This window comes from Amblyomma americanum, chromosome 7, assembly GCF_052857255.1.
Source record: "Amblyomma americanum isolate KBUSLIRL-KWMA chromosome 7, ASM5285725v1, whole genome shotgun sequence".
NCBI lineage: Eukaryota > Metazoa > Arthropoda > Arachnida > Ixodida > Ixodidae > Amblyomma > Amblyomma americanum.
This window is the reverse complement of record NC_135503.1, coordinates 166,501,197-166,517,427: the sequence shown is the minus strand read 5'-3', so window position 1 is coordinate 166,517,427 and position 16,231 is coordinate 166,501,197. Positions and strand designations below refer to the sequence as shown.

The 16,231-nt window shown below is 46.8% G+C and overlaps 1 protein-coding gene across 4 annotated transcripts in view; it reads left to right on the top strand.

Moving 5' to 3' along the window:
- Window positions 1-15,861, top strand: part of PolE2 (DNA polymerase epsilon subunit 2) — a 174,976-nt gene extending 159,115 nt beyond the window's left edge. For all 4 annotated transcript variants that reach the window (XM_077629628.1, XM_077629631.1, XM_077629630.1 and 1 more), the window contains 2 exons: window positions 12,674-12,850; window positions 15,700-15,861. In XM_077629628.1, coding sequence (XP_077485754.1) covers window positions 12,674-12,850; window positions 15,700-15,804 — 282 coding nt within the window. In that variant the 3' untranslated portion in view covers window positions 15,805-15,861. The remainder of the gene's footprint in view (window positions 1-12,673; window positions 12,851-15,699) is intronic.
- Window positions 15,862-16,231: the final 370 nt, after the last annotated feature.

The window sequence follows — 16,231 nt, the reverse complement described above, 5'->3', positions numbered from 1 at the left end:
AGTTTTCAATTCAGGCAAGAACTGTACGGTCGATATTTAGTGCGACAAGTTTACTTAAAAGCAGAGTGGAAACGGTATCAAACGCTTTGTGAAAGTCCCGGAAAGGGCAAATCTATTTGTCTGCCGCTGTCCATATCAGATGCGAGGTCAGGATAAAATTCAATCAGTTGTGTTGTGCAAGGTAAACCCTTACAGAAACCATGTTGTTGTGAAGCCAGCAAATTGTTTGTTAATAAGTGTGTCATTATCTCTTTGCATAGAATGCGTTCCAAAATTTTACACGGTATGGATGCAAGCGAAATTTGTCTATAGTTAACTACAACCTCTTTTGACCCACCTTTATAAATGGGAACAACATGTGCACATTTCCAATCGTCTGGAAGGGTACCAGAAGAGAGAGACTTGGTGTAGATTACATAGAGATAAAGCGAAATCGGTTCAGCACATCTCTTTAGAGTTCTAGGGGAAATTCCCTCAGGTCCAACTGCCTTACCATCACTAATTTTAATTAGTAATGCTCTGATTCCATTCACATTTAGCTCTACTGAATTCATAGTCGGGACTGTGCCTACGTATGATAATGGACTATAGCTTTGTTTTGGTAATTGGTAAATATACTGAACAAAAGTAGTTATATATACAAGTAGCCTTTTCAGTGTCGTCTAATAATGGCTCATTATTAGAGACAATTTCGGTGATGCCAGCTGGCTCTGCTCCACAGCCGTTCATATGCTGCCAGAACGCCTTAGCATTCGTTTCTGTTTTACTGCCGAGTTTTTCAAAATAGTGCCCCTTAGCTTCCTTTGTATTTTGCTTGTATTCGCAGGTTATAGCATGCACATTATCAATGTGACAATTACTCTTATTTCTCTGGTATTTTAAAAATATATGCCTTCTTTTACGAAGTATTCTTAAGATACGCATTGTCATCCACGGTTATGCTTTTTAAGTTTACTGTGCTCGATGCTAGGAATGTAGGTATTAATAAGCTCCTTGAGTTTTTCTTAAAAGTTATTCCACAATTCCTGAACGTCACAATCATCAGAAAAGCATTAAATAACTGGCAGATGATCAAAAAGTTTCTTTGATATGCTGGCATAATCCCCTCGCTCATATATGTACACCTTTCTGGTTTCTTTTTTCCTTTGCCTGCTACTTGCTTTAATACTTGCAACGACAGCATGATGGTCGCTTATTCCCGGAATGACACGTACAGAAATCACAAATTTTGGCGAGTTACAAAAAGTCAAATCTAATATGTTTGTTTTACCATTTGGATCAACGACATACTGCGTTAGTCCAAGAGAATCAGTAATACTTTTCATCTCCAAGTTTAAGCTTCCATCAGCTGTGTATTCACAAGTGCCGTCGCAGCACTTTAGGTCAGGCAAGTTAGTCACCTGGCAGTAAGCAGTAAAAAATATGAAAAGAGGTCTCGGAAACAATATCATGTAAAATCTGAATTGTGTCGGTGGTTGAGTTTGGTGGCTGATAAAAGGCACCGGCTTCAAATGAAGAACTGTCTGGCAAGGTAATTTTGCACCATACTGATTCCACAGCGTCATAACCTATATCTTTTGACCTATGTCTAGTTCACATGAGTTTAAAGAGCGGTGAACTATAAGAAAGACGCCACCACCCACACGCGGTCTGTCTTTCCAATATGCAATGAAGTCACCGGGAAACACTTCACTATCGCTAATGGAAGGGTCTAGCCACTATTCAGTCCCAAAGACTACCTATATCGACCTTCACAGAGTCAATAAGAGCAGCAAGGTCGTCAACTTTATTAACGACGCTTCTGCAATTCACTGTTACTGTAGCCAGATCAAAATTTTCGTGCCCTTTTTTTCTATGTTTAGGTCATTTATTTTTCACAGTTTCAACGACTTCCTTTTCTTGGTCCCACCTAAACGTCTTGCCGTTAACAACCACTTCATCAATGCTTAATTTGACTTGAGTTTTTTCATCCTCTTTAATAACCTTCGCATACTCCCAAAGCCGTATAGGAATATTTCTTGTTTCAGATGAGTAATCTTGGTCGATGCAATAAAAAGTAGGTTATTTCTGCGGCTTCTGTTTTCTGAGTCAGCACTCCTGTCTTGTAATTCCTTAACCGTTCTGGTTATGTTCCTAATGGTGCTGCACATTTGGAACTTGTTGAAGATATGACAACAGAGAATTCATATCTACGTTGTGGAAGTATGGAGGGGACAGCCTTCCGCCCCCCAACTCCCACTCCGCGGATGCAGCGTTTCCGCCCGCTAACCGTGGGGGGGGGGTCATGCTCGAGGGAACAAAAGGGAGGAACGACAAAGCATGAATACTCATATGCTATTTGTTACACTTCCAAATAATACACAGAGCGGGCGGCTAGCTACAGAACATCAGCGAGGCATTCCTCGGAATTAGAAGGCTGTGTAAGAAGGGCTTCCAACTCTGCGGCAAACATTTGTATGCGCTGATAATGGCGGCCAGGTTTTCCCGTGCGCGCCGAATTTTTGGGGCAAAGCCATCCCCGAGCATTTGCTGGGGAAGGTACCGACAGCGTACGTTTGCTGCGCTCAGTTCGCTGCCTGGAACCAGAAGTCCAGCGGCAAGGCACGACGGATCTCCGTGCACCTGCCGCGGAAGGGGACGAGAGCATGTGGCTGCAACAGCTCTTGACGCTGGCCGGACCCGAAAGGCCCTCGCCGGCTCCGCGGAATTTCGCGTAGCCTTCGATGTGGCGCTCCTGTCGCTGCTTTTGCTTCCCCCTGAGGGAGACTTCCCTCCTCGCCCAGCCGGCGCTGTCCTGAAGCACGATGGTGAAGATGGGCCGCGTCGAATTGGAGAAGGTGGAACAGGTTCTCCACATCCCTCCCTCATTATATGTTGGCCTACGGTAGGACTCATCCGTGGATGCAATCAACGAAGTGTCCATGAGCGTTGCGGTGATGACTGCAAGACAGCTCGTACAGGTGGGGTGGCACGATCATCCGATGAGCAGCAAGGTCACCAGGCACCCGTCCTTGTCCTGTGGCAGGCACCCAAAATTAGCGTGCCAGGAGGGTGTTGTTCGCGCTGACGCGCCTTTGTTGGAAGGTAGGGGGGCTGCCCCCCCCCATCTCGTAGCCGCTACAAACTGCTCACCGGAGACTCCGCAGCTTACGATGACTCACGGCCGCAAGGCAGCAGGCAGGAATCCATACAATGGACAGCAGGCCGGGGCGGCTTTTCTCGAGCTCTGTATATCACTCCTATGATATCCAAAAGTTTGAATCAAACGCAATGGAGACCGCGCAAACTGACCATCTGGTAAAGTGCGGATCAATGCGAGTGCCAAACAATTCTATTCGGCACCGCTCAAAAGCTCAGTTCATTTGAACGCAGCTGGCTCCCTTTGGTCGAAGCACATTCGCGGTTCGCTTTACGGCATGGTGGTGTTAAGCTCACTTGAACTGCATAGCTTCTCTGGTTCCGTGAAGTTATCAATCTGCTTCGCAGCCAAAAAAAATACCAAGTTCGTTTGAAGAAGTCAGCTTTCAGTAGTTGAGCGAGGCGTCTCGTGCCTGTGCCACGGTACGACTGTTTCATCCCAAAAGCGGCAGGCAGCTTCCGAAGAGCCTTAGGCCTACTCGCTCTGACACTTACCGGTGCCAACTAAGGGCCAAAGACAACGCCACGAGGAGATACGTTTCTACCAAGGTGACCCTACTGCGAACGGCGCCCACCGCTTCTCGCGGTGTCGCAGCAAAAACTGGACCCTCGGCTTCGACTGGAAACACCATCGGCAGCAACTTCAATCGGCGAGCCACCTATAAAGGACCGGCAATCACCGTGCACGATCTGTGGGCTCGGCAGCTGTGCCACGGCACAGTTAACGAATCTGGCTTTCTTCATCATGCAGGTGCCCTTCATGCCTCCGCTTGCCTTCTGCTTACCGTGTTCTTCGACGCCTCCCGGACCCTCCTGGACACCTCCCGGTCCCCAGCTGAGTTTTCTTGGAGCGCTGTCGAAGACAGCCACCGCTTCATCAGCACCATCACAGATTCTGCCCATTTACCGCACGTGAAAAACTGGACCCTCGACTTCAACTGGGAAACACCATCGGCAACAACTTCAATCGGCGAGCCACCTATAAAGGACTGGCAATCACCTCGCACGATCTGTGGGCTCGGCAGCTGTGCCACAGCACAGTTATCGAATTTGGCTTTCATCATCATGCAGGCTAGTGAACCGGTCAGTCTATTTGCTAAAGAATCCAGTAATTACAGTGGAACCCCGTTCATACGTTTTTCACTGGACCGGGGGGAAAAAACGTAAGAGCCGGGAAAACGCAACAGTGAGGAAAGCTCCGAAAATGAATGAAAAAAGTGCAGTTTCAACTATAGACAATTTATTTCCACAGAGTGCGCTTAGGACCTAAAATTTTTAAAGTCCAGATTGGTGGCTTGCCGTTTCTGCCACGAGCCTGCTTTGCTTTCGGGCCAAAGAGCGCGGCCTTCCCCTCTGTCTCGGCGCGCTTCGAGATGATGCTGTTAAGCGTCGAGGGTGGGAGACCAAGGTCCTTGGCAATGTCAACTCTCTTCCGCGCTGGCTGCCTGTCGACTGCGTTTAATGCGTCCAACTTTTCCTCAAGAGAAAGCTCCTTCCACTTGCGCGACACCATCTAAGTACAAGTTCGACGTTCACGGGGCTTAATTCGCAATGATGATAGCGCGATAGAAGAGGGGTCGACCCGTCCAACAACCATGAGGTGACCGTAAAAGCGAGAGCATTTTTCACGAACGGCCACCTAGTGGCGGCCTCTCGAACTGGCGTGCGGCTTCTTGCAGCCAGTTCCATAGCCATGCCCAGCCAAAACTCGGCAAAAGTCAAAATGGCGGTTGGAATGCGTTGCCTACTTCAGCCCAGGCGTGTTCGGGGTGCTAAGTTGCGACGTATCATGCGGGAACGTTTTCACAGCTACTACGTAACAGCGGGGTTCCTTATACATTGGATCCTATGGAAGCTATGCCGGGACCGGATGAAAACGACGTAGCAGCCGGGAAAACGCAGCAGTGAGGGATGCAACAGCGGGGTTCTACTGTATTTTCTGATACAGCTGCCGAGCCCGAAGTGTTTGACCGCTATTTGTGTCGAATGTTGTCATAGTGTACGGTCCTTATTACTCCTTGCTGGTGATATTGAAACTAACCCTGGACCTGACAAATTGGATGTCGTCCTGGCTGAATTGAAAAAGCTTTCTGATGGCCAGGCAGCACTAACCTCTGACGTGCAAGATATAAAAGGACGTATGCTCTCAATCGACAGAACGATATCCGATTTCAATACCCGCCTCACTGAACTCGAAGAACCATTTCCAGACTCTGTCTACAGTTAAATCCGACGTTTGAAAGTTTGAAAGTTTATTGAAAAAGATGCATAGGTAAGATGTACATAAATTGATTATTGCAGAAGGAGGTCCCAAAGTGAAAACTGTCAGGGGGACCTCCTGTAATTAATTGCATATTTGAAGTAGGATAAATATATGGCAGATAGCAATTACATAGCGGAACACAGGTGCAATGAAAAGTAAGATCTGAAATAACAGTTTAGTCATGCTAAATTTTAAAAACACATTTTGCAAACACAAAAAGAGAACATAGAACAAGCACTCAGGCAATAGAAGTCGTACACAATACTAACAGGTTTCACTGGCGTGGCAATTGAAATCATTCAGTCAACAGCTAGACAGACAGCTCTTTTGGTTCAAGACCTACAGCTTCGTCTTGACGATTCTGAAAACCGCTCCCACAGGAACAGTCTAATTTCCTACGGTGTGCCTGATTCATCCCCCCGTGAAACATATGTCAAAAGATTATCGCTGATCATTGCTTAGAACACCTGGAAATTGTTAAATTCATCAATACCATCCTAGACCAAAGCAACTGTTCTATCTAAAGGGCCCAAATTTAAAGGAACGAACTTCAGTGTCGGCGAAGATTATTCCCGCCACGTCCAAAATATTTGAAAGCACTTGGTTGCATTTGCAAAACAAACAGCTGATTAATTCTCGCTCCGCTATAAGGCGCTTCATATCGGCCTCAAGTGCTACTTCTTCGACGAAACGACAAACACAGTGAAGGAAATCGCATTGCAGATATCTTTGCAGCGCCGGTCTCCACAATGCCCTCTACCAGCTTGTCATCCTAGAACCAACTCCCGAACCAACCTTTCCCTTTCTGTCATTTTCACAAATATACGCAGCTTCCTTCCCAAACGAGACCTTGTATCGTCGTCCAGAAGCAACATACTTGTACTAACAGAAACATGGCTCAACGAAAACATCAGCGATTCTGAAGTTCTGCAATTATTTGCCAAATTTTCGCCTCTTTCAAAACGACCGCGAGGGTTCTCGAGGGGGATGTTTTAGTCGCCGTTAATTGAGAACTACCATTCTCGCTTGTCATCATCACATCTCACCTTGAAATTATGTGGCTCATTTGCCGCACTACGCCAATAACAACACTTATTGGGGTCTGCTATCGACCGCCACATAATAGCCCCGACTATCCCCGTGAGTTTAACATTGTGTTTTGCTACAATTAACAACTAGGTATCCATGCGCACGAATTATTCTTTTCGGTGACTTTAACTACCCATATATAAACTGGCACCAACCTCGCGTTACCGTTTCTCAAGAGCTTCGAGAATTTGTGGACGTATGTCTCAGTTTTAATCTTTCACAGCTAATAACTGAGCCAACACGCATCACAGAGATTTCACAAAACATTCTTGATCTCATTCTAACTAGTCATCCTGAGACCTTAGCTTCTATTACTTACCTGAGAGAAATCAGTGACCACAAAGTTACTCACGCCTCATTTAACATTACTCCCATCGAAAGGAAAATGTCCAAAAAAACAATAAAGCTTTACGATAAGGCTGACTACGTAGCAATAAATAATGAATTAAACTCCCTCTTATCCACTTTTGAACTTCACTTCCATATCAGCGTGCAGTCGATGAAAACTGGTCAATCTTCAAACGCAAAATTAGTGATCTAACGAGCAGATATATTCCAAAGTGCACTATCAACACTGATTCCCAGAATCCTTGGTTCAACAAAACACTCAAAAGACTAAAAAATAAAAAGCAGCGGCTGTACCGTGCAGCGAAACTTAGACCCAGCTCTTCTGCATGGGAAAAATACTACAGCGCTGAAGATGCGTACTTGGCAGCAGTGAAAAGCGCAAAACGTTTCTTTCTTCACGACGACTTACCCAAAATGACAACAAGTGACCCGAGAAAATTTTGGAATGTGATAAATCCCCAGCAATCGCACGACATCACCCTTACTAATGATAACGGATACTGTGTTAGTGATGCTCAGTGTGCTGATATATCTAATGCTGTCTTTTCATCAGTATTCACGAAAGAACCTGAAGATCCATTCCTTTCACTACCTTCTATTACTGAACTGGCAATGCCAGCCATCATTTTTAATCCAAATGGAATTTCGTGCACAATCGACAAATTAAAAATTTCATTGTTAGCCAGAATCGACGAAATTAACACAGTTTCTCAAAAACACCAAGGACATTTCATCCAAGTTTTTGTGCTTATTGTTCTCTCAGTCACTCGCCACAGGTATCATCCCGGAAGACTGGAAGATGGGGAAGGTCGTTCCTGTTTTCAAAGTATGTAACAGAGACTCTCCACTCAACTATCGCCCCATTTCCCTGACTAACATCCCTTGTAAACTCATGGAGCACGTCATCTACCCTCCGATAATGCAGCATCTAGACTATAAATTTTTTCACTCCATCCCAACATGGATTTAGAAAAGGCTTATCGTGCGAAACACAGCTTGCCATCTTTCTTCACGATCTTCATTCCAACCTTGATGCTAACTTACAAACTGACGCCATCTTTTTAGACTTTGTCAAAGCATTCGATAAGGTACCTCATCAACGTCTACTCTTAAAACTTTCCAGACTAAACTTGCATCAAGAAATTATTGCATGGTTAAAAGAATTTCTCACACATCGTTCACAGTCTGTTACTATTAACATCTACTCCTCTAACCGTCTACCGGTAACATCGGGCGTTCCTCAGGGAACTGTCCTTGGCCCCCTCCTATTCTTAATTTATATTAACGATCTGCCACAAAATTTATCATGTCATGTCCGTCTGTTCGCCGACGATTGTGTTATTTATGCCCCAATTATTAATACCGCTGATCAAGAATCCCTCCAGGACAATCTTAACCGCATTCAATCATGGTGCAATCACTGGTTGATGATACTTAATCCCAATAAGTGCAAGCTCATGTCTTTCCATCATCGTCACAACCCGCATTTATTTACTTATAAGATTTCTTATTCTCCTGTCGAACTTGTCCCGTCCTATACTTACCTCGGCATCACTATCAGTAATGACTTGTCATGGCGCGAGCATGTAACAAAGCTAATATCATCTGCAAATAAAAAACTAGGCTTTCTTAAACGTCATCTCCACGACGCCCCTCAAAATGTAAAGCTACTTGCTTACAAATCATTAATCAGGTCAAAACTTGAGTACGCATCTGCCATCTGGAATCCACAGCAAGCTTACCTCATTGATTCATTAGAAGCCGTGCAAAACAGAGCCGTCCGTTTTAATCACCGCTCATACTCATCCTATATTAGTGTTTCATCTCTCAAGCTACAGTCCCAATTATACATACAGTCTTTCCCTCCGTCGCCATATTTCTAGCCTGTGCCTATTTCACAAATTTTATATTTCCCAGCTCAAAGAGTAGCCATACATCTGCACACCACCATCACGCACGTCTCACCGCATTGGTCATCCGCTGAAAGTTTTACGCCAGCATGCCCGTACTACTACATTTTCCAAGTCATTTTTCCTCCGAACAGCAAGCGACTGGAACGACCTTCCCCATGAAATTGCAGCCATCACCTGTTCATCAACCTTCCTAGAAAAAATTGCATCCAAACTGTCATCATGAAAAAATGTTTTCCTTCCTCATGTTAACCCCACCCCTTATGTAAAACCCCCTACAGGGGGTCTTTAAGGAAATACGAAATTAAATGAAATGAAAAAATCTCGCTATCAAGAGAGCATCTTAGCCTTGCTAGCAGCTCAGAATTCGGGTCAGGCCTAACGCTATTAAAGTCTGGGCGGGCATTCCACGAACCGAACAGTGTCGTCCCTCGTCCCAAGAGCTTGCCCCACGTTGTGCGCCATTGTGGAAATATGGAGGGGACAGCCTTCCGCTCCCGCACTCCCACTATGCAGATGCAGCGTTTCCGCTCGCTAACCGCGGAGGGGGGGGGGGGGGGGGGGGGGGGGGGTTGTGCTCAAGGGAACAAAGGGAAGAGACAACAAAGCATAAGACTTCTGACTTACCGGCTGGGGCAGGGGTGTGACTTCGGAGGTATCAGCGGCGAACATTTGTATGCGCCGACAATGGCGGCCGGGTTTTCCCATGTGCGCCAGGGCAATGCCATTCCCGAGCATTTGGTGGGGAAGGTGCCAAGAGCGCACGTTTGCTGCGCTCACTTCGCTGCCTGGAACCAAAAGTCCAGAGGCAAGGCATGACGGATCTCAATGCTCCTGCCGCTGAAGGTGACAAGAGCGTGCGGCTGCAACAGTTCGTGATGCTGACCAGACCCGAAGAAGCACTGCCGGCTCCGTGGAATTTCGCGTAACCTTCAAGGTGGCGCTCCCGTCGCTGCTTTCACCTTCCCCCTGAGAGAGCTACTTCCCTCCTCGCCCAGCCGGTGCTGTCCTGACGCACGATGGTGAAGATGGGCCACGTCGAAATGGGGGGGGGGGGAACAGGTTCTCCACAACGTCATATCCACCGAATTCTTCTTCAGACAAACTGATAAGGCTTTGGCAAGAACAGGAAGACCAGCTGCAAGTTTTTTGGTCACGCTCAGTAAAGGAGTACGTGAGCAAGCTCAGAAACTGCAACAAACCAGGTGAAGCAACCCGACCTGTTGAAGCCTGGAACAGTAGTGCTTCTTGGTGAAAGACAACACCTGAAACATCTCTGGTCCCTTGCGAAAATTGAAAACCTTCATCATGGGTGCGGTGGCAAAGTGCGCTCTTGCTCCCTACGGTTGCCATCAAGGACTATAGTCATTCGTCCCATCCAGCTCCTGTACCCCTTGGAGGTTACCTAGTATCATTTTGGGCTGGGCAGGATGTGGGAACTGTCAATGAAGATGTCATCATCATTTGCAAGTTCGCGTGAAGCTGCGCCTGTCGTGCAGTTGCACTTCATTTTCATAATTAAAGAAAGCTTCTGTTCTTTTCGGTCACGGTCATCTCGGCTCTGCTCCTTTGAAACGTCCACGCAACAGCAGGTGGACCCTAAGGACCATCACAATGGTCAGAGTCACAATGGCTGGGCAACGAGGGAAGTTTCCCTCAGGGGGGAAGCGAAAGCAACGACGGGAGCGCCACCTTGAAGGTTACTTAATGCAGTGATAAATGATGCATTCATCTGCATACAGACCTATTTTGTGTGAGAGATTCAAACATGGGCAACAACGCAGGCATGGTCAGTAATACCTGGAATGACAGAGTTGTCAGACACAAGCAATGCCTGGTTTGAAAAAAGCAGGTCTAAGACAGAAGGGCTGTTACCGGGCCTAGCAGGCTCAGTAACAAACTGATAAAGATTCTTAAACCACTAAAGGCTGAAGAAAGTGCTGATAAATGACTAAGAACGGGCTCATCATCCACCCACTGACATATTGAAGTCACCGCCGGTAATGTTTATTGTAGTCGGGAAGTCAGACGGCAATCTGCAGGGTGTTCCGTATTTATCTGTCCGAGTTGTAAAAATTTGTCCTGTCCAAGCTACTGGCCTAGTTGGTCTCGATCAAAGACCACAGTGTAGCTTATGACAGTCTGGGCTTTTCGATAAATAATTTAACATCAGAACTTGCCTGGAATCGGCGAAAAACTGCAGTCATCTGCGCAGAATTTTTGTCGAGGGGAGCGAACTAGCTGCGTTGAGAGGCTACACCATCTGGCGAACATCGAGGCAACCAATGTGCCTGCTTGGAGCTGGGGCAGGTCTCGCAGTACCCCAGATGGTGCAGCCTGACAAATCTTTTTTTTATTTTAAACAGAACAGCGCGCACTTTGACAGGGACTACGAGGAAGACACAATAATGACTTACCAACTCGCCCAAGCATCCGTTTTAACTGACAAATCTGCTGCTCTGCTTGCCTCAACGAAAATTCTGCGCGCTGACGACTGCAGTTATTCGCCGATTCCGGACAATCCAGGCAAGTTCCAATAGTAAATTACTTGTAAAAAAACACGGGCTGTGTTAAGCTACCTTGTGGTCTGTAGTTGAGCACTAATAGTCCAGTAGGAGAATTTTTTACATCCCAGACAGATAAATGCGGAACACCCTCAGGGGAAGGGAAAGCGGGACGACGGTAAAAAGAAGCAGCTGTGAGTCCATTGGATATTGCACCAAACAGAGTCAGCGTGGGAATTACCAGGGCAGACGTCTGTAGGCACGAATCAGCGAGAAGAGGGACAGCACCGCGATATAAATTGCGGTCGAAACGGTAAACGTGACAACCAGGTGGAAAAACTTGGGAACTCAAAATGGAAGCATCAAGCCATGACTATGCCTATAATCATGTGTGGTTTAGCGGAAGAGACAAGAGTAGTGTCGGTTTTGTTTTTTATGCCCCTACAGTTTGCGTCCAAAAATATAAGCTCAGAAATATGGCGAGCTGAACGCTCTTTATGCTGACTTTGCCGATGATTGCACTGGTGCATCCCTCTTTGCTATTCTTTCAGGTCTACAGTCTAGTCCCAAGTCGAATCGTATACCGTATAAACACACACACAAGGGCTGCACCCGTGTACAGGCTACACCCTGTTTTTCCAAAAGAAATATATATAAAAAAAGATCCGTTTAAGGGTCGCACTCAAACTTTCCACGACCCACACGGAAATAGCCTTTGAAATGCACGTTCCTCATCATAGCATGTATTGTTTGTATGTGTAAAATCGCTCTACCCTGTGTTTCTGCGTCAAGTGCAATCTGCCCTCCCTCTCAAGTATGTGTTCATGCTTGGAATATCACATTGTCTGCTTCAACCGACCCTGCCTTGGAACAATTGCATTTCAAGGCTTCGCAGTTCGCCAACACCGTTACTCTTATCTGGTCCAGGTCTTGGGAGCACCCAAAGATCGTTGGATTGTTCCACATGCAACGTGACAAAGTGAAATGCCATCAACGTGTCCTTGTAGCAGCATCTATAGAGAGATTTCTTTCCTTGGAATTCATCTTTTTTGGTAGGCTGTCACATGACTCTGATGTATAAAATGGGCGTCCTTTGTCTTTACCACCCCTTGTTGCACTGTGCCGCATGTTGCATTCGGAAACAGTGCAAAGAAATGTGACCCACATTATCTTTGCCGCAATATGTTTTCCTCTTTTTTCCACCACCTTTGGTCAGTTTGCACCTGTTTCTTGAGGTTCCAGCTACACCGATGGGCCAGGCAGAATATGTAATTATTCCAGTGTCACATTTTGTAGTTGGCATTAGCACTGATGAAGCTTGTCAGGTGTGTGTCTATCATTTGCCAGTGCGGCATCGTGGGACGTGTATTTGTGCCTCGATGTCTGTCCCTTATGGCTTGTGTTTCGCGGCGTGTGTGCAGTACACGCGCTGTCTGGCCGCCAACGGGCACCTGAGCCCCCTGTCGCTCGCGGTCACTCCAGTCTTCTGGGAGTGGGACTTTGCCCTATGGCTGCACCCGCTGCCGGATGCAGTCGCATGCCTGGACACCTGCGATGCCTTCACCGTAGAGCATGCTGGATGCATCTTCTTCAACCCTGTGAGTGTATACTGCACCTTCACACTTGTGTCTTCCTTGCAAACTGAACTGATGCTCAAGTTGGCCCCACGAGTGTCCTTGGTGCAATGGTGCCTGGCAGCTTGGCATGCGCTCCTGCAGTTTTGTAGACCACCCCCAGTGTGGTCTCACATCCTGACAGCACGTCGTTTGCATTGAATCTCTTGCTGGTTTTTGCAATCATGTGTTAAACAAGGAGTGTACCCAAAAAGCCTATGACTGGTTTGACAGAGGGGTGCACCCCTACATACTGATAAAGCGGCTGAAACAGTGCACGGACCAAGTGTCATCAACAGCAAAAGGACCATAGGACATAGCTACAGATTCCGTCGTCAGTCATATTAGGTCAGGATGGTAAAAAATTCATAATGATGAACAAAACTTGAAAAGAATGCATGAACACAGGAAATGAAAAACAAAATAAGTACAGTAAACCCTCCCTCCTTGCTTGCTTTCCTTTGAGGCCTGCCTGCTTCATGCACAAGATCAAATGAGGGAAAGTGCCTAAGAGAAGTGGCTCAAAATTGTGCGCCTTCCTGTCTTGCTACAGCATGCCGTAGCATACCTGCCAACTCTTCCGATTTTTGCCATAAAATGTACAAATTTTGGCCCGTCTTACGATGTTACAAATCTTGCCTGAAATCTTACGGAAAATCAATTTTATTTGCGATAAAAATTTGAAATACTGTTTAAAAAATTATTGCTGGTGGTAGCCTTGCGCTGCCACAAGAGAGGGATATGTCTACCATCTGTGAAATTAGCAGCAGTAGCTGGAACATTGTACATATAGTATGGTGGAGCTGCCATAGAAAGAATGTAAACCAATAAGCTCCTGCCTGCACCACTGACGTATAACATATAGGGACATAAATTATGGTGAGGCATAAAAAAAAAAGAAAAAGAGCCTCTGCCTGCGCACTGACGTATAACAGTAAAACGTCGTTGATTCGACCCAGCTTAATAAGAATTTGTTCCTACTGCTCAGTCCCGGTTAATTCAACATAACCCAGACTGCCGCCACAGCCCCGCAAAATGTCCGTGTAAGACTGGCGTCGAAAGCTCGTTTATTCGGATGCCCAGGGGTCAATTTGGACGGCCTCTCTAAGTGGTGCCGCGTCGCGCTATGACTGCTCGACTAACCGATCACCCAAATATTCGTCCCCAGGCCTGACTGCATGTTACATGCTTGTCGACGCCCCTCTTACATGAATGCAACTCCAGGTGTTTTGAGGATCGGCAAGCCCCGGCGGTAGGCCGATAGAGAGTCTGGCCTCGTAGTTTCATTTTCGGAGTCGCTGCCAGCCCGAGGCGGCGGCGGCTATTGGCTGCTCATCAGTCAGCCAGCCAAGCTACAACGCCGTTTAGAATGACGATTGCATTATCGCGGACATTTTTTGTATGTTTATTTATTTATCGAAAGTGGCTAAATTGCCGCTTTGGCAAGGCTGTGAAAGAAATGCGCGCTGCCCTCGATTCAGTCCACGTGATACTTACGTGCTTCCAGCGTGCCAAAATTCCGCGCTTGTCATGTGCTGTTCGCCATTTGTGTGTTTCCTTACATGTGACCGCACCTGTGAAGAAGCTTCAGCGCTACCGCGTGGTGCGCTAGCAATGCAACAAGACATTTAAAAAAAAAATTGTGTGCTGGCCTGGCTACAACACCCTCCCCCACTTCCCACCCCCGGTTTTGAAAGCCTTGAGGTCGCCTGATATGGCCTTAGCCATGCTAGCATCTTTCAGTTGGTCATCCAGGATGCAGTCGCCTCTCGGCAAAAAGCACGTTTTGCTGGAGCACATCATTCAAATTCCGCATTCAAAGACTACGGTGTTTGCATTGATAAATTCCATATTTGCACACCCCTAATTTATCACCCAGGTTCTTAAAAAAAAAGAACTTATCACACATTTTAAGCTCCATGCTGTGCCAGACCACCAGAGGGTGTGCGCAAGGTTGGCTTGGAAAGATCTGCACAGCCGCGTCGCTGTGTACGGCTACGAAAAGTTTGAGTGGCAAGGGGCAGAAATGCACACCGTTTACCTGGCTCGCTCCCGCTGGCGGTCGGATGAACAGCTGAAAGGGCTAAACTTCTGAACTGTTTGGTTGGCCACTTGTCAGCCAGGTCACATGCGAGAGCACTGTTATCTTCATTTGCCTCTGACTGCTGGCTTTGCGATTGTATCGTTGCGTATTTTTTGCCTTGAGCTGGGCCGTCATGCCATCCCGCGGGAACTAACTACATAATGTGGGGCAGGCCGGGAAGCGTATGCCTCCTCTGTCCTGGCTAGCGAGAGGTGCAAGTTGGGGGGTTCACCTACATGGTGTATATCGTATTTTTTACCTTTGTAGCATTTTAGGACATGCTCGCAATCTCACGTCATTTGCGTGCCCTCTTTTTGAATCCCTAATTTAAATAAATTAAGTGGGCAAATTATGCGAGTAAATACGGTCTTTGTGTTGGTGGAATCCTTCCTCGTCGTCTATCAGTCTGGCTGCAGCGGTAGGGATAAGATAACAAAGAAAGCTGGAATCTATTAGTCATATTGTTGCGGCCATAGACCTGGACCTCATGCTCCACTCGTGCATTGGTGGTGCTGAGCCCAGCTGCCCCGGTTGGTCGGCTGCGCCATGCTGTGTGCTTTCCCTCTGTAAATATAGTATTCACTGCTCGTGTTAGACGCCTTCACGTTACAGTATGATTGGGTACATACACCTGCAGCTATGCAGTAGTAAAGGGCTTGCTGGAATGATGGACAGCCTCTGCAGCTCCACTGTCGTCACTGGATGATTCCTCTGCATCTCCTGGTGCATAATAGGTTATGCTGTGGCGCAGGGCCCCTTCGCAAAGACGGACTATGGCTTCAGGGTGTACTACCCGGCTTCCAAGAAGGTTGAGGACAGCCAGATTGGGAGCGACACCAGCAGGGTAATGGAGTAGACCACTGGCCAGAGCAGCTCAACAACAGGGAAAATGTAATAAAAAGCAGCTTGGTCACCCTGTGGTGTGGTGTTGTTTATTTCCAGTGAAAACATCGTGGCTGCATTCAACGAAACACTGCCAGCGATCCCAGGCTGTTGTCCCTGACCATTCCAGAGTGCTCATCCTAAGCAAGAAGGCGAGCCTGGGTAAAGCAAAGGGTGGTGGCCCTACCATATGTGCCGAACATTTCACAGCCCCGAACAAATTAAAGACTTGGTGAATTCCATAAAAGAGACAGGACTAGAGCAACCAAACCCCTTCGTGGAATATTCTGTGCCACTGACATGTGGGAAAGAATGTATAGGCCGAACAGGCACATGCACTAATGAAATTTTGCTGGCACACAAAACTAATGTGAGCAAGCTTGCACAAATATGTATTGCAT